Raw genomic sequence first — 27,255 nt, 5'->3', positions numbered from 1 at the left:
ATGTAAGAGTTGGACCATAAAGAAGGCTAAGTGCTGAAGATGCTTTCTAATTGTGTTGGAGAAGATTCTTGAGAGTCCCTTGGGCAACAAGGAGATCCAACTAGTCAATCCTAAAGGAAATCAGTCCTGAATATTCATTGGAAGACTGAAGCTGAAGCTCCAATACTTTGGCCACCTGATGGGAAGAGCTGACTCATTAGAAAAGACCCTGATGCTGGGAAAGATTGAAGGCAAAAGGAGAAAACGGTGACGTAGGTTGAGATGGTTTGATGACATCAGCGACTCAATGGAGATGAGTTTGAGTCAACTCCGGGAGATGGTAAAGGACTGGGAAGCCTGGCGTGCTGCAGTCCATGGGGTCACAAAGAGTCGGACACGACTTGGTGATGAACAACAGCAGCAACACCTCCCTTGTGACTTTGGACAGGTCACTCCCTGTCTCTCAGCCTCAGTCTCCTTATCAGTAAAATGACTGGGTTAGGCAAGATGATCTCTCATATACCTGAAAATGGAGCCAAGAGTAGGGTAATAAAATAAGTCATCTAGTTACTGATTAAACAGTATTTCTGGGCTGATTGGAGCCCAGGATTCACACTGCAGGGATGAACAGACCCTGGAGCCAGCCCCACCGCCGACACTGTGCTCCGCAGCCAGCCTGGAGTCGCCCCTGGGGTCCATTGTCCATGCTGTCAGCCACCTTTCCTTCCCAAGGAGTTTGCTTTCCCGTTTCCCAGAATACTTGCTCCCTGAGTTCTGGATGCTGACTGAGGCAGGCCGAAGATGAAGGTCAAATCTGAAGCGCCACCTCGTGGCTGTGTGGTCCCACAAACTCATCATTTCTCCCTGCCCTTCTGTAGAATGGTAGTGAGGATACCTGTCATGAATGCTTTCAGGGTTGTTGTGGGGCTTGAGTAAGAAAACAGTTGTGAAATTACCCTTTACGCTGAAAATAAACTGGATAAACTATTATTCTATTACATTTCTTCCAGCACATATAAACAGAGACACACAGTTTGCTCAGAGTCTAGCTAAAGCCTTACTGTTTTTTCATTTTCCAGTATGTTTAGACAACCAAAGACCACTGGACATTTACAGCAATCTTGCAACCTAGATGGGCAAAAACATGATTCTGAAGATCATATAAAAACAATCAAGTTGGTATCCTAAGAAACAACAAGAAGGTGGTGGATTCATAGAATCGAAAAGGCTATGGTTTAAAAAAAGAACCATCTAAGAATCAAAGTCACTCTTGGAAATGAAATGCACGACTTAAAAAAAAATGTGTTGTCTTTGCAGTAAATCTCAAGATAAGGTGATGTAAGTCCTTCAGTTTTGTTCCTTTTCAGAGCTTGGTGCGTACGAATTTCAGAAGCAGCTCATCAATTTCTGTGAACAGCCTGCTGAGGATTTGATCAAGATAGTGCTGACGCTGTAGGCATCTGAGGAAAATAAGACATCTTAACTATCTTGAGTCTTCCAACCCATGACCATGAAATTTTGCTTGATTCATTTGTGTCAATTTTTAGATTCCACATAGAAGTGATATCGTATGGTATTTGTCTCTGTCTGACTTTCTTCCCTCGGTATGATAATCCCTAGGTTCATCCATGTTGCTGCAAATGACAATATTTCATTCTTTTGTATGGCCGAGAAATATTCCATTGTATAAATATACCATATCTTCTTTATCCATTCATCTCTGGTCAACATTTAGGTTGTTTCAATTGAAAAGCAGAGACATTACTTTGCCAACAAAGGTCCATCTAATCAAAGCTATGGTTTTTCCAGTGGTCATGTATGGATGTGAGAGTTGGACTGTGAAGAAGGCTGAGTGCCGAAGAATTGATGCTTTTGAGCTGTGGTGTTGGAGAAGACTCTTGAGAGTCCCTTGGACTGCAAAGAGATCCAACCAGTCCATTCTAAAGGAGATCAGCCCTGGGTGTTCTTTGGAAGGAATGATGCTAAAGCTGAAGCTCCAGTACTTTGGCCACCTCATGAGAAGAGTCGACTCATTGGAAAAGACTCTGATGCTGGGAGGGATTGGGGGCAGGAGGAGAAGGGGATGAGAGAGGATGAGATGGCTGGATGGCATCACCGACTCGATGGATGTGAGTTTGAGTGAACTCCGGGAGTTGGTGATGGACAGGAAGGCCTGGCGTGCTGCGATTCATGGGGTCGCAAAGAGTCGGACACGACTGAGCGACTGAACTGAACTGAACTGAATATCTTGGCTATTGTGAATAGTGCTGCCCGGAACATAGGGGAACATGTGTCTTCTTGAGTTACAATTTTGTTCTGGTATAGGCCCAGGCCTGGGATTGCTAGATCATATAACTCTGTTTTCAGTGTTTTGAAGAACGTCCATATTGTTTTCAATAGTGACTGGACCAGTTTACATTCCCACCAATAGTACGAGGATTCCCCTTTCTCCACACCTTGTTCAGCATTTATTATTTGTAGAATTTTTGATGATGGCCATTCTGACCAGTGAATACCTGTGGTACCTCATTGTAGTTTTGATTTGCATTTCTCTAATAATTATCTAGGTTGAGCATCGTCTCATGTGCTTGTTGGCCATCTGTATGTCTTCTTTGAAATGGCTGGTTAGGTCTTCTACCCATTTGTCGACTGAGGTGTTTGTTTTTTGTTACTGGGTTGTATGAGCTGCTCGTATATTTTGGAAATGAAGCCCTTGTCGGTCACATCATGCAGTAGAGGATGTGCTTTTAAACCTCGGTGTTCTGAAACCTCGTCATGATGTATTTTGTTATGTGTGCTTTTTCATTTATCTTTCTCATTATTCAGCGAGCCCTTTGAAGACATATGACTCTTTAGTGCTTGGAAATATTCTTCTAGTATTTCTCTGATAATGTCCTCTGCCAGACTCAGGAATGGGGCTCAGGTATTTATAGAAGACAGAGGTGAGACAGGGAAAGGCATTATTAGAAATCTCCAGAGTCCCACCTCCACTCCAAACAAAAATGCTCCTACCCACACATCTCGTAGAAGGGATGGGAAATTGATTTCTCCAGACTCGAGGACACCGGGAGCTAGAGGGCTGCAGTGAAGGCGAAAACACTCATAGGTCTCTTCTCTCCCATGTTCTGAATGCTAGTGGCTTGGTTTAAATTGGAGAAGGCGATGGCACCCCACTTGAGTACTCTTGCCTGGAAAATCTCATGGGTGGAGGAGCCTGGTAGGCTGCAGTCCATGGGGTCGTTCCCTTTTCACTTTCATGCACTGGAGAAGGAAATGGCACCCCACTCCAGTGTTCTTGCCTGGAGAATCCCAGGGACGGGGGAGCCTGGTGGGCTGCCATCTCTGGCGTCGCACAGAGTTGGACACGACTAAAGCGACTTAGCAGCAGCAGCAGCAGGTTTAAATTATCCCATCCTGGAGACTAGAAAATCATTCTCTGCAGTAACTAAGCCATCCCATAGAAAAGATCTACACAGCCTAGCAGTTGGGGCTGTCCAGTAAAGTATCTGTCTAGTCACTGAATTGTGGCCCGAAGTGAAGCCACCTGTGGCCAGCCATGTCCACAGGACTTCCAAACAGCCTTTAGGACTTCATTCCTGATTTTGAGTAAACAGCCTCATATTCTCAGGCATTTAAGGAAAGCCTTCAACACAAAAGAGAAAATCAACAGCAGTTTCTCTATTGGAAAAAGTTACTCAATAGAAATATCAGCATGAGAACATTTTTGCATCAAAAAATCAGAGAACGAGACAGAACTTTTGGAGAAGAAAGTTTTGATAGCAGAACTGAAAAAATAGAAAGATTAAAAATCAAGATGGATAATAGTAGCAGAGAAAGGATAAATAAAGGATCCATATAGTAGGACTTCTAGAAAGAGAAAAGAGAAGATAAAGAAGAGGGCATAACTTAAAATAATACAGGAAACTTTCCCAGACTGAAAGATATAACTTTCCAAGCTCAAAGGGCGGACGGAGAGCTCAGTGTTGTGAAGTTGAAAGATCCAACTCCAAACACTTCCTCAAGATTTTCAGAGAAAGACAACAAATTATGGATAAAAAATGATGGATTTGTACTATTATCTTATTTCTGCAAAGCAAAATTAAAAGCTGTAGAACACTGGGGACTTCAGAATTCTAAGTTTGAAAATTATTTAAATTATACCCAGCCCAGACATCAACAAACATGAGTACAGAGTTAAGGTCCTTCTGAAACATGCAAAGTTGCAAGAAATGTCTCTCTCTAGAAACTACTGAAGTATGTGTCTACCAAAATGAAGTAAGCCAACAGAGATGAAGACATGGAATCCAGGAAATGGGGGTTTTAATGCAAGAGGGAATTGGAAGTTCCCTGGTAGTCCAGTGGTTAGGACTCAATGCTTTCACTGCCATGACCCCAGGTTCGATTCCTGGTCGGGGAACTATAATCCTGAAAGTCACAGATATTATCCACCCAAGAGGAAGTTGAATTCAGAAACTTCCCAGGGTCATGGTGGTGGGGGAAGTTCCAGACAGCAGCTACGGGAAAGGACAGAGTGCCTCCAGGAAGAAAATGAAATGAGAGGTTCTTGACAGACTTTATATGTGGAAGGTGAGAAGAACATTACAGAGCACTTAGATCGTATGGAAAGACTTAGATATATGTGGGGGGAGGGGAAACCCAAGTAAATGAATATTCACACCCGGAAAAACAAATCAATTGTAGCGAGAAGGAAATTATAGTGAACAATATTCTCGAGACTAATAATGAAAACATAGAGTATGGATATAATTTTTTTTTTTAACTTTAGCCCTGTATCTTTTGGGAAGATGGGTGAAAGACAGAAGGAAGGACTTTGAAATACACATTTCCGTAATATAAGTCAGCTAATTATATTTTATAGATGAATCGAGTTGGTGGTATTGGCGTATTATTCAGAGATATGGAGACAAATTCCAGAGCGAGCAGGTTGAAAACATCTTAAGTGGTTGACTCTGGGGTGTGCTTCTTTTTTGTTTTTAAAATTTTATTTCATTTTGAGATGTAATTTTGAGGTGTGCAACGTGTTGGTTTGATCCGTTTATATATTGTAGTACGATGATCATGGCGGGGTTAGCTAGAGGGTGTATGTCTGGGTTTGATATTAGATGAAGTCATAAATATAACCCATTAGGAAACTAAAATTCGAGATACAGACACCCAAATGGGGCAGGCGTGGGGACAAGCTCTCACAGCAGTGAGTAAGCTATGTGAGAATGTCTGAATGTGACAAACCAGGAAATGTCAGCTCAAGCATAGGTCTGAGGTTCACACCAAGACAGCCACGTCTGAAAACTAAACGGGCACCTCTGTGGAATTTGGGGTGGGGCTTTTGCTTGTTTAGGGCTGCAGGTAAGAGTGTGTCCTGTAGGCGGGTGAGTTTGCCTATCTGCCATTGCACACTGCAGACACCCCACCTCCCTGTCCATACTTGTGCCCCCTATTCCTGGAGCCCCCCCACCCCCGCCATCCTGTTTGTTGGAAGTTTCGTTCGTTTTTCATGCTCTTGGGTCTGAGCATGGACACGCACGGATTCCAGTAGAGACCTGGCCTTCTCAGCTCGCTATGGTGTCCTGGGCTGGGAGACTTCAGGCTCAAGGCAGAGACTTGCCCTGTTGTGGCACTGCAGAGCTGCCCACGTTACTGCCCTTTTGCTTCTGGCTGCTTACACACTGGCAGAGCAAGGATTGGGGTCAGGGTGTACAGTGCAGCTTGCCCGGAGGTGCTGAGGTGGTGATCCCTGGGCTGGGCCAGCTCTCCCCACACCTGGCCCTCCTCCTATGTCCGAGGTGACTCACGGAGGTGACAGTCTCAGCTGACTGAGCTCAGACGGGCTGCTTGTTTCCTTTTTATTTACACTCACAGTTCTCAGGCAGTGCATGCCTGCAGATACCCGGAGGGGAGGCCACTGCTCGGTCCTCCCGGCTTTTCTTGCGCAGCTGGACCTGAGAGCCTGGACATGTCCTTCCCCAGCGGGGCCGGCAGGCTGCAGAGCCGGGGGTTCTGACGGGCAGTGCGCTGGCTTCTCTGTGCAGAATATGAATGGCTGTGAGGAAGGCGTGGAGTTCTTGCCGGCCAACAACAGCAGGAAGGTGGAGAAGGGCGGCCCGCGGCGGTGGGTGGTGCTGGTGGCCGTGCTGGCTGCCTTCCTGGCGCTGTCCCTCCTGGCGGGGCTCCTGGCATGGCGCTTCCAGGGTGAGTGACCCTCCCCGGGGTGGAGGGAGGATACGGTTCGGGGGAGGGAGAGGAGACGGCAGGGTCCGCTCCCTGGGGTGGCTGAGGGCAGCTGGGCCCGTGCGGGCACTGGAGGGCGTACGTCCCTCCCTCTGACCACCGTCCTCCCTGGGTCTCTCACAGACCGGAATGTGCGAGTCCAGAAGATCTTCAACGGCTACCTGAGTGTCCGGAACGAGAACTTCCTGGATGCCTACGAGAACTCCAACTCCACTGAGTTTGCAAACCTGGCCAAGAAGGTGAAGGAGGCGGTGAGTCCTGGCCCCCTGGCACTGCTGTAGGCTCTGGCACCCCCAGACATGTGACGGGGGGCTCTCCAGCACCTGGCTTGTTTAGGGGGCCCAGGTCCCAGGAGGGAGGGAGTGGCCTGGGCTGGGGGCCAGGGTCCTTGGCGCTCTCTGGCCCGCCGTCAGCCTCCTCTCCTTCCCTCAGTTGAAGTTCTTATACAGTGGGATCCCGGTCCTGGGCCCGTACTACAAGACATCGACTGTGACCGCCTTCAGGTGGGTGCTGGGAGGGCTGGCGGGAGGCGGGCCGCTGGGGGGCGGGCAGGGTGTGGGGCCCGCCGGGGTGATGAGGCCATGAGGTCCTGCTTGAAGAGCCAGGATGCCCGCCAGTCCTTCTTCTGACTTTATCCGGAAAGTACCTTAGAGTTTGCTGGTCTCATTGAATCTTTTACGGAGGCAGCTTGGCAGGCGGCGCCGTCGGCCCCTTTCACGTTCAGGAAACAGACTCGAACTGTCACTCAGTGTGCCCAGGCTAGAGGGAGAGCCCACACTCCACTCCAGGTTTTCTCTCCCACCTGAGCCTGAGCCGCAACCCCAGCGAGTCCCGTTGGGTGTGAGCCTATGAGAGTCAAGGGCCAGGCCTCTGGCTCAGGGGTCAGCAGGTGGGTGGGCACACAGGAGCCTAGGGCGGCGTCGGGGGACCGGCCTGGAGAAGGTCTCTTGGTGAGCATCTCCTCCAGCCAGGAGGCTCTTAATCCTGCCTCGTCATCACCGGGCACCTGGGAAGTTGTGGACCCCCACGTCTCAGGCTCAGCCCTCTCTCCCCAGCGAGGGCAGCGTCATTGCCTACTACTGGTCAGAGTTCGACATCCCCAAGCACCTGGTGAAGGAAGCTGAGCAGGCCATGGCGGAGAAGCGCATGGTCACAGTGCCGCCCCGAGCCCGTTCCATGAGCTCCTTTGTGATGACCTCGGTGGTGGCCTTCCGTGAGTGCAGGGGCCACGGGGGTGGGCGTTTGTCCAGCCTGGAGCAGGGCCTGCTCCTGGGCTGGTGTGGGGGCCTCAGCTCTCTTGGACTCAGTGCCTGGGAGAGGAGACTGTGAGCTGGCCGGGCACCTCCCTCTAGGGGAATGAGGAAATGGACTGCATGAGTAAGTGCTTTCTTCTCCCTCTTGTTCTTCAGCCAGTGACCCCAGAATAGTACAGAACACCCGGGACAGTAAGTATCTGCCCTCCTCCCGAAGGAGAAGGGAAGCGATGTGGCCACATGCCCGCTCAGTCAAGGGGGTCTGCCAAAGTCACACATGGTGATGGCCAGATCCTTCTGCCTCTCCCAGGCCAGGACAAACCCCCTTCCTGGCCTCTCCCGGGTCTAGAGCAGCCTGGGGCACCTTAGAGGGGCCAGGGCTGGCTGCACCCTCATGGGCGGGGGTCCTGGTGGCTCTCCTGCCCAGTTCTGCCCCGTGTCCTTTTGCCCCACACAGACAGCTGCAGCTTTGCCCTGCACGCCCAGGGCAGTGAGCCCACCCGCTTCAGCACACCCGGCTTCCCCGACAGCCCCTACCCATCTCACGCCCGCTGCCAGTGGACGCTGCGGGGGGACGCTGACTCCGTGCTGAGCCTCACCTTCCGCAGCTTCGATGTTGCCACCTGTGATGAACGTGGCAGTGACCTGGTCACGGTGTATGACACCCTGAGCCCCGTGGAACCCCGAGCCATGGTGCAGTGAGTGTCTTGGGAGAGTGGAGGTGGGCAGTGGGCTGCCTGTGGTGGGCTGAGCCTCCGGAATGACCGCTGTGGAGGTTGGAACTTCAGGCGACAGCCGACTTGCAGGCATCACAGAGCAGGGGTGGCGTGGTCCTCAGTGTGAGCTGCAGGGAGCATCTAGAGGTGACCATCAGCCTTGGCAAGGGTGCCAGAGGCCCACAGGTCCCTAAAGGAGCAGGGTGCTCCTTTATCTGTCCTTTACCTGCCCCCGTGAAGGTGCTGCCTATTACTGTGTTTTTTTCTTTCTCTCTTTTTTATTTTTATTTTTGGCCACACCATAAGGCTTGCAGGATTTTAGTTCCCCAACCGGGGATTGAATCCAGGCCATGGCAGTGAAAATGCCAAGTCCTAGCTGCTGGACCACCAGGGAAGTCCTGCCCCTGCCACCACCCTACCTGCCGCCCTTGCTATTGTGAATGAAGGTTTTTTTGTTGCTCAGCAATGCCGAGGCCTACAGATGGGAGATGACTGCTGTTGAAAAGACAGTTTGTTACAAGCTGACAGTTAGTTGCTGAGAGGAGGAGCTACATAGGGCCACAGGGGGAGGCATCAGGGTTGTTCAGGAGGCAGAGGGGCCTGGAGGATAATGTGGGCAAGAGCCTTTGTGTGCATTCTGCAGGAATGGCAAGGCAGAGTTACACCTTAGGATGGGTTGGTTTGAATAACTCCAGCGGGCTCCGTAGCCTGGGACCGTCTCCGCTAGACTGGTACCTGGGCAGTTAGGGGAGGTAGAGAGTGGTCTCCAGCAGAAGAGCCTCACAGAGAAGGTGTTGGGGTGTGGGCTCCAGTTAGTCTGCATGTAAAAGTCTTGCCTAAGTGTTAACTGTCTCGAGGGATTGACTAGCCCTGAGGGGTAGTGGGGGGAAGGCTACCTCTCCAGGGTTAGCAAGCCCCCAGGGGTCAGAGCATCAGAATTATAGAAAATAAAAAGGCATAATAGATACACATCACTGTATATAAAATATATAAGCACAGGGAACTATATTAAATATCTTATAATTACCTATAATGGAAAAGAATCCAAAAGAAAAAATATATATATATATAACTGAGTCACCTTCCTGTACACCAGAAACACTGTAAATCAACTACGCTTCAATTAAGAAAAGGCGTGGAGGCTTCCGTGGTGGCTCAGTGGTAAAGAAGCCATCTGCGAATGCAGGAGACTAGGGTTCGATCCTTGGTCTGGGAAGATACCACGTGCAGCAGAGCAGCTAAACCTGTGCACCACAACTGTTGAGCTGTGCTCTGGAGCCCAGGAGTCGCAACTACTGAGGCCACATGCTGCAACTGCAGAGGCCCTTGCACCCTCGAGCCCATGCTGTGGCGCAAGAGAAGCCACGGCAGGGAGAAGCCTGTGTGCCACAGCTAAGGAGTAGGTCCCGCTCTCCAAAGCTAGAGAAAGCCCAAGCAAAAGCAGCGAAGACCTAGCGCAGCCCAAAATAAAATGAAATAAATTATTTTAAAAAGTTCAAAAAAGGCATAATACACCTGCTGGGGGGTGCTGAGGTGAATGAGAGCCTGCAGGTAGGGATGAACTGCCTCCACTCAGCTCCCCCTGGCACCTTGGACTCAGTGGACCGGAGCCTTCGATTGTTGTCTGTAGAAATGAGCTGGACAGATGTTTTGTGATTAATAAGGGGCTAAACTTCAGGCTGAAACCCAGAGAGAGCCATCTGCTGCCCCAGCTTTGCAGCCAGGACTTCTGTCTAAACACCCCTTTCATGCTGGGTTTCTTTCTCTTTCTCTGACTGATCGTCTGTACAGCCAATACATACCTGGTCCTGAGAGGCAGAGGGTGGAACAGATGTGCACAGAGAGGGCAGACACCACTCATAATCTTACCATCTGGAAATGGTCACTGTTAAATGTGTTCTACCTTCTTGCAGGTTTTGTTTGCTCTGTGTATATCTGTGTATTTATTCAAAAGTAGGCGTATGTGCCACACTTGGCTGCACTGTCTGCTCTGTAAAGATGAAGCCTGTTATGATGGCCCTCCCAGATGAGTGGCATGTCTGTGTCACTGTTAACGGTGCTGGTGTCGGTCAGCTCATAGGCCGTATTTATTAGCAGTGAGGGCTCCGGTGCAAAGTGACGAATCTGAAATTCAGTCCTGCTGCTTTTTTTCTGGTGAGCAGAGATTTCTTTTTCCTTCATTGACTTATTACTCATTGAAAAATTTAAAAAACATTTTTTATTTTATATTGGAGTGTAGTTGATTTACAGTGTTGTATTAGTTTCAGGTGTACAGAAAAGTGATTCAGTTATGCATATCTATATTCTTTTTTCAGCCTATGTTCCTATATAGGTTATTACAGAGTATCCCGTAGAGCTTCCTGTGCTATGCAGTAGGTCCTCGTTGACTACTTTATACATAGTGGTGTGTATCTGTGAATCCCAACCTCTTAATTTATCCCTCTCTCCCTTCCCCCTTTGGTAACCAGAAGTTTGTTTTCTATATCTGGGGGTCTCTTTCTGTTTTATAGATAAGTTCATTTGTGTAATTGTTTTAGGTTCAACACATGAGTGATATCATAGGGTATTTTGTTTCTCCGTCTGATTTTCTTCACTTCGTGTGATGGTCTCTAGGTCCATGTTGCTGGAAATGGCATTATTTCGTTCTTTTTTGTGACTGGGTACATACTCCATTGTATGTGCATACTGCGTCTTCCTTATCCATTCACCTGTCAATGGATATTCGGGTTGCTTCCACATTGGGGCTCCGGTAAACAGTGCTGCTGCGAACTTTCAGTTGCATGTATCTTTTCAAATTATGGTTTTCATCTTTTCTGGATATTTGCCCAGGAGTGAGATTGCTGGGTCATGTGGTAGCTCTATTTTTGTTTATTTAAGGGCTCCATACTGTTTTCCATAGTAGCTGCACCAATTTACATTCCCACCAGTAGTGTGGGAAGGATTCTTTTCTCCATACCTTCTCCAGTGTTTTTCGTTTGTAGACTTTTTGATGATAGCCATTCTGATCAGTGTGAGCTGATACTTCACTGTAGTTTTGATTTTCATTTCTCTAATATTTAGCTGTGTTGAGTATCCTTTCATGTGCTTTTTGGCCATGTGTTATGTCTTCTTTTGGAGAAGGCAATGGCAACCCACTCCAGTACTCTTGCCTGGAAAATCCCATGGATGGAGGAGCCTGGTAGGCTGCAGTCCATGGGGTTGCTAAGAGTCAGACACGACTGAGCGACTTCACTTTCACTTTTCACTTTCACGCATCGGAGAAGGCAATGGCAACCCACTCCAGTGTTCTTGCCTGGAGAATCCCAGGGGTGGTGGAGCCTGGTGGGCTGCCGTCTTCTTTGGAGAAGTGTCTATTTAGATATTTTGCCCATTTTAAAAAAAAATTTTTTTTTTTTTTTTGGATATTGAGCTGCATTAGCTGTTTGTATATTTTGCAGATTAATCCCTTGTGGGTTGTATCACCTGCCAATATTATCTCCCATTCTATGGGCTGTTTTTTCATTTAGTCCTGCCACTTACCAGCTGTGCAGTCTTGGGCAAGCTATTTAACCTGTTTCACCTCTGTTTCCTTATCTGTAAAATGGGGATAATAGTATTTAATGGTTGTTGTGATGAATACCCGAGTTAATGGATATAGAAGCAGTAAGGATGGTGCCTGTATAGTCTTAGTAAGTGTTGGTGTTAACAGTTTATGCTGTTCACTGCTGCTGCAATTATTGGGCCCATAGTTTGTTTAGCGAGTCCTCTATTATTAGGCATTCAGTGTTTCTGGGTTTTTTATAAACAAAGACAGTCTTATGAGGAGATCTTTACTTAAATGGCAGGCCGAGGGTGGTGGGGGACCCCAGCCTTGAACCCTCTGCTGGGGCTCTGTGGCTCCCATAACACTCCCCCTTCTGCCCCGCAGGCTGTGTGGGACCTACCCTCCCTCCTACAACCTGACCTTCCTCTCCTCCCAGAACGTGCTGCTCATCACGCTGGTGACCAGCACCGAGCGCAGGCACCCCGGCTTCGAGGCTGTGTTCTTCCAGCTGCCCCGGATGAGCAGTAAGGGGCGGCCCAGGCAGGGACAGGCCTCGGGGCCACGGGGTTTGAAGCTCAGGCCCTCCTGAGCTGTGGGCGTCTGGTGCCCAGGCTTGAGGGAGGCCGGCCGGCTCCTCGGGGCCCCTCGCCCTCCTGGGACCTCAGTCGTCACGTGTGTCTCTCTGCCTTTCCTTCCAGGCTGTGGAGGCTACTTGCAGGCAGCCCAGGGGACATTTAACAGCCCCTACTATCCAGGCCACTACCCGCCCAATGTCAACTGTACCTGGCACATTGAGGTGGGGGCTGTGTGCTGTGGGAGGTTAGAGAAGCTGGTTCGGCAGTAGATGGGGGAGGAAAGAGGAAGCGGTTGGGGGTGCTCCAGGGAGGCAGGAGAGAGGGCGATGAGCACCTTCGGCCACTCCCAAGGGGTGTGTGTGGAGGCTGTGGGTGGGGCAGTTTTTGAAGCAGCATCTTCAGGGCCAAGCTCAACCCCTCCTTCTATGGCTGGTGCCTGCCGGAGGGACCCACCCCCGGGATGCGGCTCGCTCTGGGGCCTCCTAGAGGAGCTGTGGGGACAGTGAGTGCTGTGCAGAGGAGGACACGCTCACTGGGCGGCTAGAAATGCGCGCCGTCCAGTCAGTGATGTGGGAGAACTGCCCGGCCTTCTTTAGAACACCACAGTGTGTGCTGCGGCTGGCGAGTCGGGAAGGTCTTCCTTCCAGATCCCTGCTGCCGTGTCCTCACTGCCCTGCAGGCGGGTGGGTGGGCGGGCAGGTGGGAGGGAAGAACCCCCTCGCATCCCCCCCAGCTCAGGAAAGAGGGAGGCTGTGCAGAGCCAGGCCCACAGCAGCATCTCTCTCTGTAGGTGCCCAACAACAAAAATGTGAAGGTGCGCTTCAAAGCCTTCTTCCTGCAGGAGCCCAGTGTCCCTGTGGGCTCCTGTACCAAGGACTACGTGGAGATCAACGGGGAGAAGTGAGTGTTGGGGGAGGGCGAGTGGGGTGCCTCCGCCCCAGGTGAGTCTTCTTCCTCTGCTGAGCTGCCCGCCGCCCCCAGGTACTGTGGAGAGAGGCCACAGTTTGTCACCAGCAGCAGGAGCAACAAGATCACTGTCCACTTCCACTCGGACCAGTCCTACACCGACACCGGATTCCTGGCGGAGTTCCTGTCCTTCGATGCCCGTGACCGTGAGTGTCGCGCTCAGGAAGCGGGGCCTGGCTGGAGGGCTGACCTGAGATTGGCTGTCTATTCTGCATCTCATTAGCATCTCTGACGCTGAGCCACCAGAGCTCGTATGGGGCATCTCAGTCACTGCAGTAGCTTTTTGAGGGAAAAAGAGCCAACAGTGCCCTTAGGTCCCTGGGAGCAGCCCCTCAGGCCGGGGAACTCAAAGTGCCTTTGGGCCACTGTCCCTTTGGCTCTGCACCACTTTGAGAATCTGTGCTTGTCTCTGGACTTTTAGCAGCTGCCAGATGAATAGCATGCTTTTGAGACAGAGCACACTGAGACATGGATCATCGCATGAACCACTCCTAGCTCTGAAAATTGTGAGATCTCTACTGAAGAGATCTTAACTGTTTCCATGGCGTTTAATTTCACTGTCTGCTGTGAATATCAGTTCTTCTCTGTCCACAGTGGGATCTTTTTGTTTGTTTCAACCTTGTATCATAGAATAGGGCTTCCCAGGTGGCTACCAGTGGTCAAGAAACTGCCAGTGCAGAAGATGCAGTGTCAATCCCTGGTCTGAGAAGATCCCCTGGAGAAGGAAATGGCAACCCACTGCGGTATTCGTGCCTGGGAAATCCCATGGGCAGAGGAGCCTGGCAGGCTGCCGTCCATGTAGTCGCAGAGTCGAACACGACTTAGCTAGTAAACAATAACAAATCATAGAATAACCTTTTGCAAGACACTTTAACTGCACTGCTGCTGCTGCTAAGTCACTTCAGTCATGTCTGACTCTGTGCAACTCCATAGATGGCAGCCTACCAGGCTCCCCGTCCCTGGGATTCTCCAGGCGAGAACACTGAAGTAGGGGTGGCATTTCCTTCTCCATTTAACTGCACACAAGCATCCAAATTTAACTTCACATTCAGCTGCACGGCTCACCACCCAAAGTGTAATTAGATGAGCAAACCCCTTTGGTAAGTGACAAAGCTACTTGTGCAGAGAAAGGGAAACAGGTTCCTCTCAGTTTGTCATCTGCCCGATGACATCAGTTGTCAGACACATCCTAGTTTCAGAAATGTTCAAGTGTGGAAACACCTTAGAATTAAGGAGATCCAGTGATTCCCGGTGCCTGGGGGAGGACACTCACGTCATCTGTCTGCCGAGTGGCTGCTGCTCCAGGTTGCTGATGGGGAGCCTGGGGCTTGGGGTCATGGCCGGCCAAGGACACGGGGCTGTAGAAATCAGTGCACACCCGCTGGCCTCTCTCCGCTCTTCCCCGGGGCCTCCCAGGGATTGGTCATGGGGGCCAGGAAGGGACCACAACCAGTGCCTTCCCCACCCTCTCCGGCTGTCCCACCGGTTGTAGGAACCCCTTGCCACATCTCAGTGGGCCCCCAGCTGCAGCCTCACTCCCCTGTACTGGGGGCTGGGCTGGGAGGTCTCCTCTGGTGCCCAGTGTGGCTGGCCACAAGGTTGGGAAGCCTGCAGTGGAGGTGATGGGGGTGGCTGTGGACTTCAGGCCTACCCTCTGCCTGCAGCGTGCCCAGGCAGTTTCATGTGTAACACGGGGCGGTGTATCCGGAAGGAACTTCGCTGTGACGGCTGGGCTGACTGCACTGACTACAGTGATGAGCTCGATTGCAGTGAGTCCCCTGGTGTCCTCTGCCCTCTCTGTGCCCGGCTTCTGGCTGCGACCCCGAGCGGGAAGGCCTGAGGTGGGGGTGGGGGTCGTTCCTGTCCTTTGCAGCCCACGAGTCAGCCTCCATGACCGGGCGGGATGGGATCCCCAGGGGCGTGGCGAGTGACTGAGTACCGAGTGAGCCTGGCATCCAGCTGCCTCTCCGCCCCTCCAGAGTGCAACGCCACCTACCAGTTCATGTGCAGGGACAAGTTCTGCAAGCCCCTGTTCTGGGTCTGTGACTCCGTGAGGGACTGTGAGGATGGCAGCGACGAGGAGGGCTGCAGTGAGTGTGGCCGGGGTCGGGGCGGGGGTCGCTTCCCAGCTCCCCGTGGCCTCGCTGCTGGCCCTCGAGCCCCTGCTGAGTCCTTGTGCTCCCCAGGCTGCCCGCCCAATACCTTCAAGTGCGACAACGGGAAGTGCCTCCCTCAGAGCCAGCAGTGTGACAGGAAGGACGACTGTGGCGACGGGTCCGATGAGGCCAAGTGCCAAGACGGTGAGGCAGGGGCCCGCCTCCCACGGTCACTCAACGTGGAACATGATGAGAAAGGGTGTCAGCTGGGAGAGAATCGTCCAGAAGGGCCGGGAGGAGAGTGGGTGTCAGTGTGGGTGGGTGGGGCAGGCCCAAGAGAGGGGCGACAGGTGGGTGAGCATCAGGTCGGGTGCCTCAGATAAATGGATTGCCTCCCCTGTGTCCTCCTTCTGGAGCAGTGAAAGCCGTCACCTGCACGGAACACACCTACCGCTGCCTCAACGGACTCTGTGTGGACAAGAGCAACCCCCAGTGTGACGGGAACGAGGACTGTACTGATGGCTCGGATGAGAAGGACTGTGGTGAGCAGGGCTGCTGCGTACAGTTGTGCAGGTGGTTCACTGAGCAAGGCGCATACAGAGGCAGAAATCATGCCAGGGCCTCACTCACCCAGCTCGGCCCCCGGAAGAGGATGTGTCTGCCTGGAGGAAAGGACGACTTTGCTGACTGGCACCCAGGCACTGCCTCGCCGGCAGCTCTGACCCTAGAGGTGTCAGGCCTCTGTGGGCTGGGCTGCGGTGCTGGGCTGACCCCTGCTTTGTAGACCTGGCCATGGGGGCAAGGCCGGGCTTCTCCATGTTACCTGGAGGAGAAAGAGCACAGCTCCTGGACCCCTGGGCAGGGTTCTGTCTGCAGCCTGCCCATATTTGCAGCCCTTTGCATATTTCAGAAGCGCTGGCCACAGGTTCAGTGTGTGACGAGCTGGACTGTTCTGACTTTCCATCACCCATCGCTCTTGTCTCTGAGAGCTGTGTCCTTCAGCACTCAGTGAGGATATCTAGGCAAATGACATCCAAATTAAATCTCAGCAAACCAGCAGAGGTCTGAAGGCCCGCGATGGCACCTGTGCAGGAGCCCAGGGGTGGGGAGTGAGGGTTTTGAGTCTGGGGGCAGGGAGAGGGTCCAGGAGGCTGATCTAGCAGGCTGCCCCTGCCCTCACTCCCACCCGGTGACTCCTGCCTGTGCCTCTCCCAGACTGTGGGCGGCGGTCGTTCACCAGGCAGTCCCGGGTCGTTGGAGGTGAGAATTCGGACCAAGGCGAGTGGCCCTGGCAGGTGAGCCTCCACGCCCTGGGCCACGGCCACTTGTGCGGGGCCTCTCTCATCTCCCCCAGCTGGATGGTATCTGCCGCACACTGCTTTGTCGACGACAGAGGATTCAGGTGGGTCACAGGCAGGAGCCGGGAGGCCTCTTCAGGGCGCTGAGTGGGGCCCCTGTATGTTTCCTGAGGTGGAAAGGCCCTGAGTCTGTGCGGCCTGCCTGGGTGAGGCAGGAGCAGGACTGGAGGGGTGGGACACTAAATGTTTAGTGGGTGCCCCTGCTTGTCTGGCGGGACTCAGTGCCTCTTCTAAAAGCCAGGCGGGCAGGTATCATATGTGCCCATCTTACAGAAGCAGAGGATCAGAGAGGTAAGGATATTTGTCTGAGGTTGTACAGCTCTTAAGTTGCAGAACCAGACCGTAGCCCTGGTGTGTGGATTCCTGAGCCTGAGCGGTCAGTGTCTACAGGGAGCCCCGCTTGGGGCCCTCAGATGCACGGCCCAGCTCTAGGCTGCCAGGCTGCCATGGGCAAGTTTTCTGAGCCTGGGGCTCCTGGGGGCTCACGGTGATACTGTGATTTGTAGGCTGAGAGGTGTGAGAAGGAAACACAAGGGTGACAATGAAGCGTTGAGCCCATGTGGCACCCATGCAGACCCGAACCCACCTTGGGGAGGGTCCTCAAGCACATCACTGGGCCGAGCTGGCCTCTCAGGGTGGCTTAGTGGGAGCAGGTGGCCCAGGGCTGGGGCTCTTTGTGACTTGGGTCCAGCCCGCCCAAGCCCTCTGGCCATCGGCTGCGGGAGTGAGACTGAGGTCTTAGAGGGGCCCCCTCCCTCAGGCCCTCCCTGCCAGCTGGCCAGCCTTCCAGCCCTGGGCAGCTGCGGGTGGAGGGGACCCAGGCTGGCACGGTCACCCTTTTGCAAAGAGAGAGAAGGAGCACCGTGGACTTTTGGGACAGACGGGGCCCGCAGCAGGAACTAGGCCTGTGTCCAGATGGCGAGGCCTGACTGGTGCACGTGCTGGAGGGGTCACTGGAGGCCTGTAGGGGCTTGGGATCAGTGGTGGTCGCTGGGCATGGCTAGGCGGGTGAAGCATGGCCTGTCTTCTCACTAGCACACTCCATACCACTCTGGGCAGACATGAGCTGCTTTCTTCTCGGGGTGGTGGGAGCCTACTGAAGAAAGTTTAGAATGAACTTATCATTTTGGAATGTGGACAACTTGCAAAGACAGGACAGAATTCACTATACCACCCCCCACACATACTTCCCCTTGATGTTTTCGTGCTGCCTTTCTCAGCTCCGAGAAACTCACAGTTCTGTCCTAGAAACTCGCCTCGGGGCTGCCCCAGGGCTCCACTCCCGCCCCACCCCCCCACCCCATGTGCCATATGAGCGCTTAATACCATACGCGTTTCATACCAGCCCCCTTTCTGCAGCAAGAGTCCTTCCAGGTGCCCCCTCAGTGTCTGCTGCCCTGTCTCCCCAGTGTCCTCTGTCCAGGATGGTTTCTCAGTTGTCTCTCTGTGTTTTTCGTGACCTGAATTGTCTGAAGGCCAGTGGCTGCTGACGTTGTTCTCATGGTTAGCCTGGGGTTACGAGTGTTGGGAAGACAGTCATGTCGTATCAGCAGGTAAATGATGTCACCGTGGCTGATCGCTGGTGATGCTCGTCTTGGTCATCTGGTCCAGAGGCTGATGCCAGTTTCCTCCCCTCCCTGCCTGGATCTCCTTCTCTGGTCTCTATTCTTTGGAAGTGAGTCAGTCTGGCATTGTTCTGTAAGGAGGATTTGTCCCTTCCCTCCCATGCGTTTATTTAATCGTCTGTTTCTGTGTGCAGGGACGTGTGTGTTTTGGGTTGTAATCTGGTGCCCTGTTGTGTGCTGTTACTTGCTTGTTTTGAAGCTGGCCACTGGGAACTCTCCAGGCTGGCTCCCGGCTCCCTTTGACATGTTCCCCCTTTTGTTCTTCTGAGCCGCCTCCCTGCTGACACTACTTGGTGCTCCAGGCTCATCTTGTATTTTTCTGGCTCAGCCCCAGAGCTAGGTATTCCCCTGAGAAGAAGCTAAGATCTGGGCACTGCGCACACCCTCGGTTCCCGCAGTCCCCTTGCAGCCCCGTCGGCCGGGTGAGCTGGGAAGTGCCTCCTAAAGAACCTGCCCCTGGGCCCTGGTTCCCCTGCTTCATCTTTTCATTTCTCATTTCCTTTTCCTTCCTCTTCTGCTCAGCAGTCTTCCTTCTGTCAGTGAATGCACTCAACACCCATTGTTATCACTGGCATGGGAAGACAAAGCTGAATTAGACTTGGTCCCTGCTCTTCCAGATGTCCCGGGGTAGGGGGACAGGGTACACACATACACACATGTGCACACATGCGTGCACAGAGCTGGGGAGAGGCTGTTGAGGGCCCAGTGTGTGGCGTTAGAGCTCTCCTGAAGGCTGGGGAGAGTGACTGCTGGGGAGTGCCTATGTGGGCAGGGTGTCCTGTCTGGTGTTGAAACGTGAGGGTGTTTGTCACTGGACCAGTTGACTCAGACCTTCCAGATAAAGGCAGGGCTGTGAGCAGGGACAGGCAGGGGTGAAGTGTGCTAGGACCTGAAGTGCAGGTACTTTGCACACATTTCTAAGTCAGCAGGTGACCCCAGGCTGTTCCAGAGAGGTAGCTTCATGTGTCAAGAGCACAGGCTAGAGCACTGGGTAGAGTCAGTGGCCCGTGACCACCTTGATGGGGTGTCTAGGGATAAGATGACTTAGCATGTCAGCCTCTGGAAGAGTGCTTGTTATGGTTGACTGGTCGACCTCTGCTTAGGTCTCAATGGAATGGCCGGGGTTTACTGCAGGTGTTTCGTGCTGCTGTGCTGTCTAACCTGTCGCTGAGTTACCTCTTGATGCGTGACCTTCCCTGTCTGCCATCCAGCCCGATGTGCGTGTGACGGTGCGGCACGCAGCGTCACCAGCTGCCTCGGCACAACCAGCGTTCTTCATGGCCTTGCGGGGGGCTTTCACACTTTGTCTCTTCTTCCCCCTGCTTCCTTTTCTCTTCTTTGTCTTCTGGAAGTTCCAGGCCCTCACTGCTGACTGATACGGAAGTCTTCTCAGATTCCTTCTTCTCTCAGACACTGTACTCATCTGTGGGCTCCAGCACGCGGGTCACATCTCAGCTGTGATTCCCGAGACATTCACATACACCGTTCTGAGCCATTTCCCAGTTAGGTGCAGCCATCATGGCGCTTCTGTCCTAAGTACAGCCGCTGGTGTCCGCAGGAACAAGGAAATCCTTCCACGTCACCACCATAGTTATTACACCCAGAAACGAGCGCCCTGACATAGCAGTGTTAACTGGCAATGTGGCCTGATTTCAGATTCCTCCAATTCTCCTGGTATTTATAGATTTTTTTAAAAGTCTAGGATCCAGTCAAGGGATATGCTTTGTTTTAGTCATTAGGTTTTTTTTTTTTAATTGGAGAATAGTTGCTTTACAATGCTAGGCTCTTTTAAGTCTAGAATAGTCTCTCCCAGCCTTTTATTTATTTATTTTTTTATGGCGTTGCATTTTTGAAAAGTCCCAGCTGCTGTTGTGCAGAACGTCTCTCGATGTGGGTTTTCCTGGTTGTTGCTTCATGAGGAGAGTTAGGTTCAACATTTTTTTGGTCAGGAAACGCCACACAGTTGACGTGTCTTCAAGAAGTACACGAGTCCCCATCAATGGAGGACAGTTTGGAGAAAAGTCTGATTACTTGGTTAGGGTGATGTCCACCAGGTTTCTCCGTTATAAAGGTATTTCCCCTGTTGGTATGTTTTATTGTTTAGTCACTAAGACAGGTCTGACTCTTTGAGGCCTTATGGAGTGTAGCTGCCAGGCACTTCTGTCCATGGGGATTCTCCAGCATACTGGAGTGGGTTGCTATGCCCTCTTCCAGGGGATCTTCCCAGTGCGGGTTCTCCTCTTCTTCCGCCTCTGCTGCCAGCATCTCCCTGTCTCCCAGCAACAGCAGGGTCTTGTCCTTATGGGTTCAGTTCTCCTACGTGCAGTGGTGAGAATTGCTGCACCCTTCTGCCACCATCCACAAACCTGGGAGACAAAGTTCCAGCTACTTTTCAGCTCATTTGGTACTTAAAATATGTACCGCTGCGCTAGAGAAGTACTTGGATTGATGTGCTATTTTTATCCTGCTTACTGTTGTTGAGTTGCCATGTCTGTGTCTCTGAGACCCCATGGACTGCAGCACGCAGGGCCCCCTGTCCCTCACCATCTCTCAGAGTTTGCCCAAGTTCATGCCCATTGAATCGATGATGCCATCCAACCACCTCATCCTCTGTTGTCCCCTTTTCCTCCTGCATGGAATCTTTCCCAGAATCAGGGTCTTTTCCAATGAGTCAGTTGTTTGCATCAGGGGGGTCAAAGTATTGGAGCTTCAGCTTCAGCATCAGTCCTTCCAGTGAATATTCAGGGTTGATTTCCTATGGGATTGATTAGTTTGATCTCCTTGCTGTCCAAGGGACTCTCAAGAATCTCTCCTGGCAGGAAGGGTTGATTAATAAGCAGCGAGATATTTTTAGTAGTGAGATAAAAGTGTATTGAGAGAGGGCAGCAGGGAGGGAGGCCTCTGAGCATGGTCTCCGAGTGGGCGCAGGCTTGGGGCAGGGCATCTGGCTGGGGTCCTGGCTCAGGCCTCCCTCTCGGGCCCTCGCTGCTCCCTGCAGGTACTCGGAGCACAGCATGTGGACGGCCTTCCTGGGCCTGCATGACCAGAGCAAGCGCAACGCCCCGGGGGTGCAGGAGCGCGGGCTGCAGCGGATCATCAAGCACCCGTTTTTCAACGACTTCACCTTCGACTACGACATTGCGCTGCTGCAGCTGGACCGGCCGGTGGAGTACAGCGCCACCATCCGGCCCATCTGCCTGCCCGCGGCCGACCACACCTTCCCCGCCGGCAAGGCCATCTGGGTCACTGGCTGGGGCCACACGCAGGAGGCAGGCCAGTGGGGGCCGAGGGTCTGCTCACAACCGCCCTGCTGTGGGGCTCGGGGGCTTCGTGGCTGTCCTTCTGTCCCTTCCTTTCCCACACGCCTTCCCAGGATTGCCTCCGCCCCCCCCGCCCCGCCTTTCCACCCCCACCCCCCCGGTGGTCAGGACACTCTGACCACTGTGTCCGGCTGCGCAGCATCCCACCCGGCTCCGCGAGCCCTGGACCCGGATCCTGCCTCCGCGGCCTGGCTTGGCAAGCTGCCCATGTCCGCCCTTTCTCCTCCGCAGGCCAGGGAGCTATGATCCTGCAGAAGGGCGAGATCCGGGTCATCAACCAGACGACTTGCGAGCACCTGCTGCCGCAGCAGATCACCCCACGCATGATTTGCGTGGGCTACCTCAGCGGTGGCGTGGACGCCTGCCAGGTGGGCGCGGGGCAGGGACGCAGGGGGCGGGGGGATAAGCGGGGACTTGGGGTGTGGGCGGGGCTGGCATGGTGGGCGCGGGGTGGAGGTGGCGACCAGGGTGGGGGCACGCCGTGCCAAGGCCTGCTCTCTCTGCAGGGCGACTCCGGGGGCCCCCTGTCCAGCCCGGAGGCGGATGGGCGGATGTTTCAGGCCGGCGTGGTGAGCTGGGGCGAGGGCTGTGCGCAGAGGAACAAACCCGGCGTGTACACGAGGCTCCCTGTGTTCCGGGACTGGATTAAAGCGCAGATCGGGGTATAGATGGGAGGCCCAGCCGCAGTCACCCCAGGTGCACACCTGCCGGCCGAGGACGGGATTACTCCGCACGCCCCCGCCTCGGGCCCCGGAACCCAGACTGTGAACTGATCCCCGAGACTGCGGATGAGGGGGCCTCCCCACTCAGCCTCGGAAATGGGGGTGGCGTTGGGATGGGGAGGACCCGGCTGTGCCGGGAGGCGCGTTAGAGGACGGAACCTCCCCTCTCCAAGCTGTTCTGCTTCGCTTGGATCTGCCTGGAGCACGGGAGCAGCTGTCGTGTGGCCTCTGGGACCCCTTGGTGGGGCTGGTGGCACCCCCAGGGTCACAGTCTTCAGGAAGCTCAGGCCCGAAGGCCCTGAACGTCAGCCGGGTCCAGGATCAGAATGTCTTACCGGCTCCAAGGGTGGGGTTCACTGTGTGTATTTGTGTGTATGAGTAAAACGCTTTATTTCTTTTTAGGTAATTGTTTTTCTTACTGGACTTGATGGGCTCTTCTAGCTCCAGGAGCAAGAAATTGGGTTTAAATTCCCCTCAGCCCAGATCCTAAAGGGTCGGGCTGAGAGCGGGGACCACAGTGCCCTGTGACCTCCCCAGGGCCAGCAGGGGTCTATGTTTCTGCCCTTACCTGAGGCTCCCCAGACAGGAGGGTGGGGGGAGGGTGTGTAGCACCCCAGGATGGGAGCCTCAGCAAAGTCTCAGGTGGTGAGGATGCTCCTGGGTTTGTACCAGCCCTCAGGCGTCTCCTCTTGCCCTGTAAAGGTGGTTGGCGGAGGGAGGGAGGGGGAAAGGGTCTGTTAGAAGCAGGTGGGGACATGCTGGCAGGTCAGGTACCTGGTTGCTGGTCTGGGATTCCTTAGGGTGGCAATCAGGAACAGAGCTTGGAAAGCCACCAGATACCACTCAGATGTGAGATCAAACCCCAGAGCAGAATTTAAATATTTATCACCTGCATTTATGTCCTGGGATTACCTAGAAGGTGGTCTGAAGAGTTCTTGCACAAGATAACAAACATGGGCACTGACGCTGGGGAGGGACATTGTCAGAGGTTTTGAGTGAGTGGCCCTTCCTCTAGGCCTGCGGGGTGGCCAGCCTCCTCCCCGGGACTAGCTGACTGAGCTCATGGCGGATGGAAGGAGGGCAAGCTGACTCTGACAACATCAGGAAAAGCAGGAGCAAGCAGGCTATGCCTGAGGGGAGGCCTGGGTTTGGGTTGTCTTCAAGTTCAGGCTGTCTGCACCACCCCCACCCCCCCACCCCCCACTCCCCACTGCAAGAGAGATGCTGAGGAAAGAGCAGCCTTGACTCTCAGATTAGCACTTGACATCACACTAATTGCTTCAGGGTCTGACATACCTATGGCGATGACTGCATTTTGGTGAAAAAACCCCAGCTCTGAGGATTTCAGTCAGTGCCATCATCTGTTTCCCCCTCTCCTTCTTCAGAGGGTGCACACTCCCATGTCACCATGCCCTGCGCCTGCATGTGGGCGACTGTGTTCAGTCTGCCCTTTGCCGTCACCTCCAGCTGTTTCCTAAAAAGTCAGGGTCCAGACTGTTTCCAGGCGAGGTGGAATCAACCCCATTCTGTTTGTTCCATTGTCTCAGAACCTTCCAGCAGGAGGGCTGTGTATTTTCCTGGGGTGCAAGCCCAGCTCGCCCTTCCCCTTGGCTCTGTGCTCCCCTCCACCACATGCTTCCTTCACCTTGAGGTTATCAGCATTTTCCCTGCCCATACCCCTGCGGTCCAGAATAACTCAGTCTCTCCGCCAGACCTCTCTGCTGGAACTTCATACGGACTTATTTAACTCGAAAAGGAAACTCTTCTCCCCTTAACCTGTGCTCTTTTTTCCAAAGAGCTGCGTGTGGTGGGGGTGGGGAGGGGGCCGGGGAAGGAGGCTGGGGTGGGGTGGGCGAGAAGGACCAGGTCCAGAGAGAAGGGTGGGGAAGATCTCTCCGTCTCTCCCTCTCTCCTGTCAGGGACCACCAGCTCCCAGAGTAAACAAGGCATCCAATACCTCTTTGAACTGGATAACCTAAGTACTGTCCAGATAACTAATAGGGCAGGAAAAATGTGTACAGGCTAGAGAAAACTGAAATCTATGTTTGAAACACGTGCCTTGCAAGAAGATGGTAACAAGCTTATTGATAGCAGAGGGAGCTGGAGAAGGAAGTCATCAATTCAACAAGAGTTTGCTGAGGGCCGGCCCGTGCCCTTCATGACAGGGGAAACAGGCAGTGGTAGGTTGGGGGTTCACGTTCCTGGGAGGTGTGGGGTCCCCGGATCTGACCACCTGTCTCCTGGGCCTATGTTGGCGGCTTTTCCGGATGCCTGTCAGGATGGTTCTGAGCCTCCCCCGCTGTTACTTGGTGGGATGACCACTGCCTGAATTTTAGAACTGGGAGGACACCTCCATTCAATCTCACAGCTGGAAAGAAACTCAAAGGTCTGGTGGGTAGGAACCTGCTTAACATATTGGGAGACAGACTTCCAGGTACCAGGACACCCACGTCCACACACCTGCCCTGCCGACTGTTAGAAGTCATTGAGACGTCTGTATGCCTCCCGCTGCTGTCTGTGCGGGGGAGGGTCCGGTTGATCAGCTACTCCCATGGTATCTAGGAGGGGTCAGCAACAAAGGGCATCGTGTGCTGAGTGCTGCGTGTGTATTCCATCACTGCTTCCTCACCAGAGCATCTGGTTCAAGGTTCCTCCTAAAGAGAAGAGGAATCCAGACTTCCCTCGTGGTCCAGTGGTTAAGAATTCGCCTTCCAATGCAGGGGATGTGGGTTCGATCCCTGGTTGTGGAACTAAGACCCCACATGCAATGGGGCAACTAAGCCCATGTGCTCTAGAGCCCACACACCACAACGAAAGATCCCATGTCCTCTCCTCAGCAGCTCGGTCGTGTCCAACTCTCTGCGATCCCACGGACTAGCCCGCCAACCTCATCTCTCTGCCCATGGGATACTCCCAACAGGGATACAGGAAACTGAAAGTGAAAGGCACGCAGTTGTGTACAACTCTTTTCATTCCCATGGACTGTATAGTATTCTCCAGGCCAGAATACTCGAGTAGGTAGCCTTTTGCTTCTCCAGGGGATCTTCCCAACCCAGGGATTGAACTCAGCTCTCCAGAATTGCAGGTGGATTCTTTACCAGCTGAGCCACAAGGGAAGCCTGGAGTGGGTTTCCATTCCCTTCTCCAGGGATATTCCTGACCCAGGTATCAAACCTGAGTCTCTTGCATCTCCTGCACTGGCAGTCACCTGGGAAGCCCCCATACTACACTTGATCTTAGCCAAAAGGCCGAGAAATGACTATGACCTGATGTGGCCATTATTATATTTTTTTAAAAAAGAAAAGAACAACTACATTTAAAAAGAAGTAGAAAGAGAAGAGGAAGGATGAATTCCAGCCACTGTGTAGTAATGTCCTGCACTGCCTTCCAGGAGCAAGGCACTCCCCACCTGAAGCCTCGAGGATCTGGGACCTCTTGCCAGGTGATCAGCACCCTGGCTCAGGCACGTGTGGACACGGTTAAAGTGAGCTAGCTGGGCTCTGGAAGGACTCCTGCAGCATTTTAAAATCTTTCCCGTCCTCATTTCCTTGGCCAGCCCTGGCAGCCCCTGGGTATTTCCCTCTCGCAGGGGCCAAACCATCTGCTTTCCCCTTGTCCCCCTGACTGAGGCTAGCATGGACTGGAGGGAGAAAATGTTTCCTTGAGGTCTCGTCTGTGGGCAGCTGAACAACATGTTCTGACCTGTGATTCAGAAGGATCAGTTCTTCTTGTCCCACTTTCCTCCCTGGAGCCCTATCTGCTGAGCGCTGGGGGAAGCTGGAGCAAAAGGAACAGAGGCCAAAAGTGATGGGGCACCTGGGCTTGGAGGAGAGCCTGGAAAAGGAGGGCTGATGGAGAGCCAGCTGAGTCCAGGAAATCCCCGTTCTCAAGATTCTCCCAAAGAGTGAGCCACGAAATGAGCAGGTGTGAGGTGACAGAAGTACTTCTGGTCACAAATGACAGGGACTTTCACTAGGACCTGGAGCTGAAAAGACAGTCCACCTCATTCTAGTTTAAGGGCTTTTGAAAAATATGTGAGTGGTTAACAGTCTGAAGTGTCTCACTGGGTATCTACTGTAAACACAAGCCTTTTGATTAGGCTTAATAAATATTTTGTAAGTTTGGAATTTCCCTCATGGTCTAAAGGCTCTGTGCTTGCAAGGGGCCCAAGTTCAATCCCTGGTCAGGGAACTAGATCCCACACACTGCAGCTAAGAGATTCCATGTGCCACAGCTAAGACATGGTGAATTTAGCCGTGGCACGTGGTGCAGCCAAACACGTGTACATATATATAGTTTGTAAGTTTGGGTTAAAGGCCAAGATTCTTCCACCCTGGGGCTCATTCTAGGTGAGGGCAGCAGAGGGCGCCCATGCTCTGCACATCACAGGTGCAGTGGCTGAAGCAGCCACATCCAGAAGGAAGGTGTGGTGGGCAGCTTCTCTCCACGACCCTCTCCCACCCAATTCATGGTGAGTCTTTCGCGTCCCTGTGTTCCAACAGACAGAACCCTGTGCTGCCAAATGGGGGAATACCATGTGTGTGCCCCTGTGAAGGCAGCTTTCTGGCGGGGGTGGGTGTGGGGGTCGTGCTGCGTGTCCTCTTCCAGGCCACTCACTCCAGGATGTGAACTTCATGGGCAGTGGTCCCCATGGGAAACCCACCATCCTGGAGAGGCTGGCAGGCGCTGGACTGCTACCTCTGCACGTGGTGCCGCCTTGCTTGGCAGACTCCTAAGCTGGAGCAAGTTTACGGGAGGCCCAGGGGGGTTGGGATCATCGTCACTATCATGGGGACGCAGTATCCTCTTTTCTTTCTTCTTGGGGTGGAGGGGGGATGCGTAGAGGGCCCACAGAAGCTCCTTGGGTCAGCTT

At 53.1% G+C, this 27,255-nt stretch overlaps 1 protein-coding gene across 1 annotated transcript in view; it reads left to right on the top strand.

Moving 5' to 3' along the window:
• Nucleotides 1-22,468, top strand: part of ST14 (ST14 transmembrane serine protease matriptase) — a 38,074-nt gene extending 15,606 nt beyond the window's left edge. Inside the window, exons 2-19 of the mRNA XM_068978609.1 lie at nt 6,030-6,189; nt 6,352-6,479; nt 6,661-6,731; nt 7,284-7,441; nt 7,638-7,673; nt 7,939-8,179; nt 12,105-12,244; nt 12,419-12,516; nt 13,086-13,195; nt 13,277-13,407; nt 14,926-15,030; nt 15,241-15,351; nt 15,448-15,561; nt 15,777-15,899; nt 16,573-16,759; nt 21,339-21,613; nt 21,892-22,028; nt 22,167-22,468. Of these exons, the coding sequence (XP_068834710.1) occupies nt 6,030-6,189; nt 6,352-6,479; nt 6,661-6,731; nt 7,284-7,441; nt 7,638-7,673; nt 7,939-8,179; nt 12,105-12,244; nt 12,419-12,516; nt 13,086-13,195; nt 13,277-13,407; nt 14,926-15,030; nt 15,241-15,351; nt 15,448-15,561; nt 15,777-15,899; nt 16,573-16,759; nt 21,339-21,613; nt 21,892-22,028; nt 22,167-22,328 (2,487 nt within the window). The 3' untranslated portion in view covers nt 22,329-22,468. The remainder of the gene's footprint in view (nt 1-6,029; nt 6,190-6,351; nt 6,480-6,660; nt 6,732-7,283; nt 7,442-7,637; nt 7,674-7,938; nt 8,180-12,104; nt 12,245-12,418; nt 12,517-13,085; nt 13,196-13,276; nt 13,408-14,925; nt 15,031-15,240; nt 15,352-15,447; nt 15,562-15,776; nt 15,900-16,572; nt 16,760-21,338; nt 21,614-21,891; nt 22,029-22,166) is intronic.
• Nucleotides 22,469-27,255: the final 4,787 nt, after the last annotated feature.

The sequence above is a fragment of the Capricornis sumatraensis genome, chromosome 8 (assembly GCF_032405125.1).
Source record: "Capricornis sumatraensis isolate serow.1 chromosome 8, serow.2, whole genome shotgun sequence".
NCBI lineage: Eukaryota > Metazoa > Chordata > Mammalia > Artiodactyla > Bovidae > Capricornis > Capricornis sumatraensis.
Note: the sequence above shows the minus strand (reverse complement) of the source record. Positions and strands in the feature narration are given on the sequence as shown.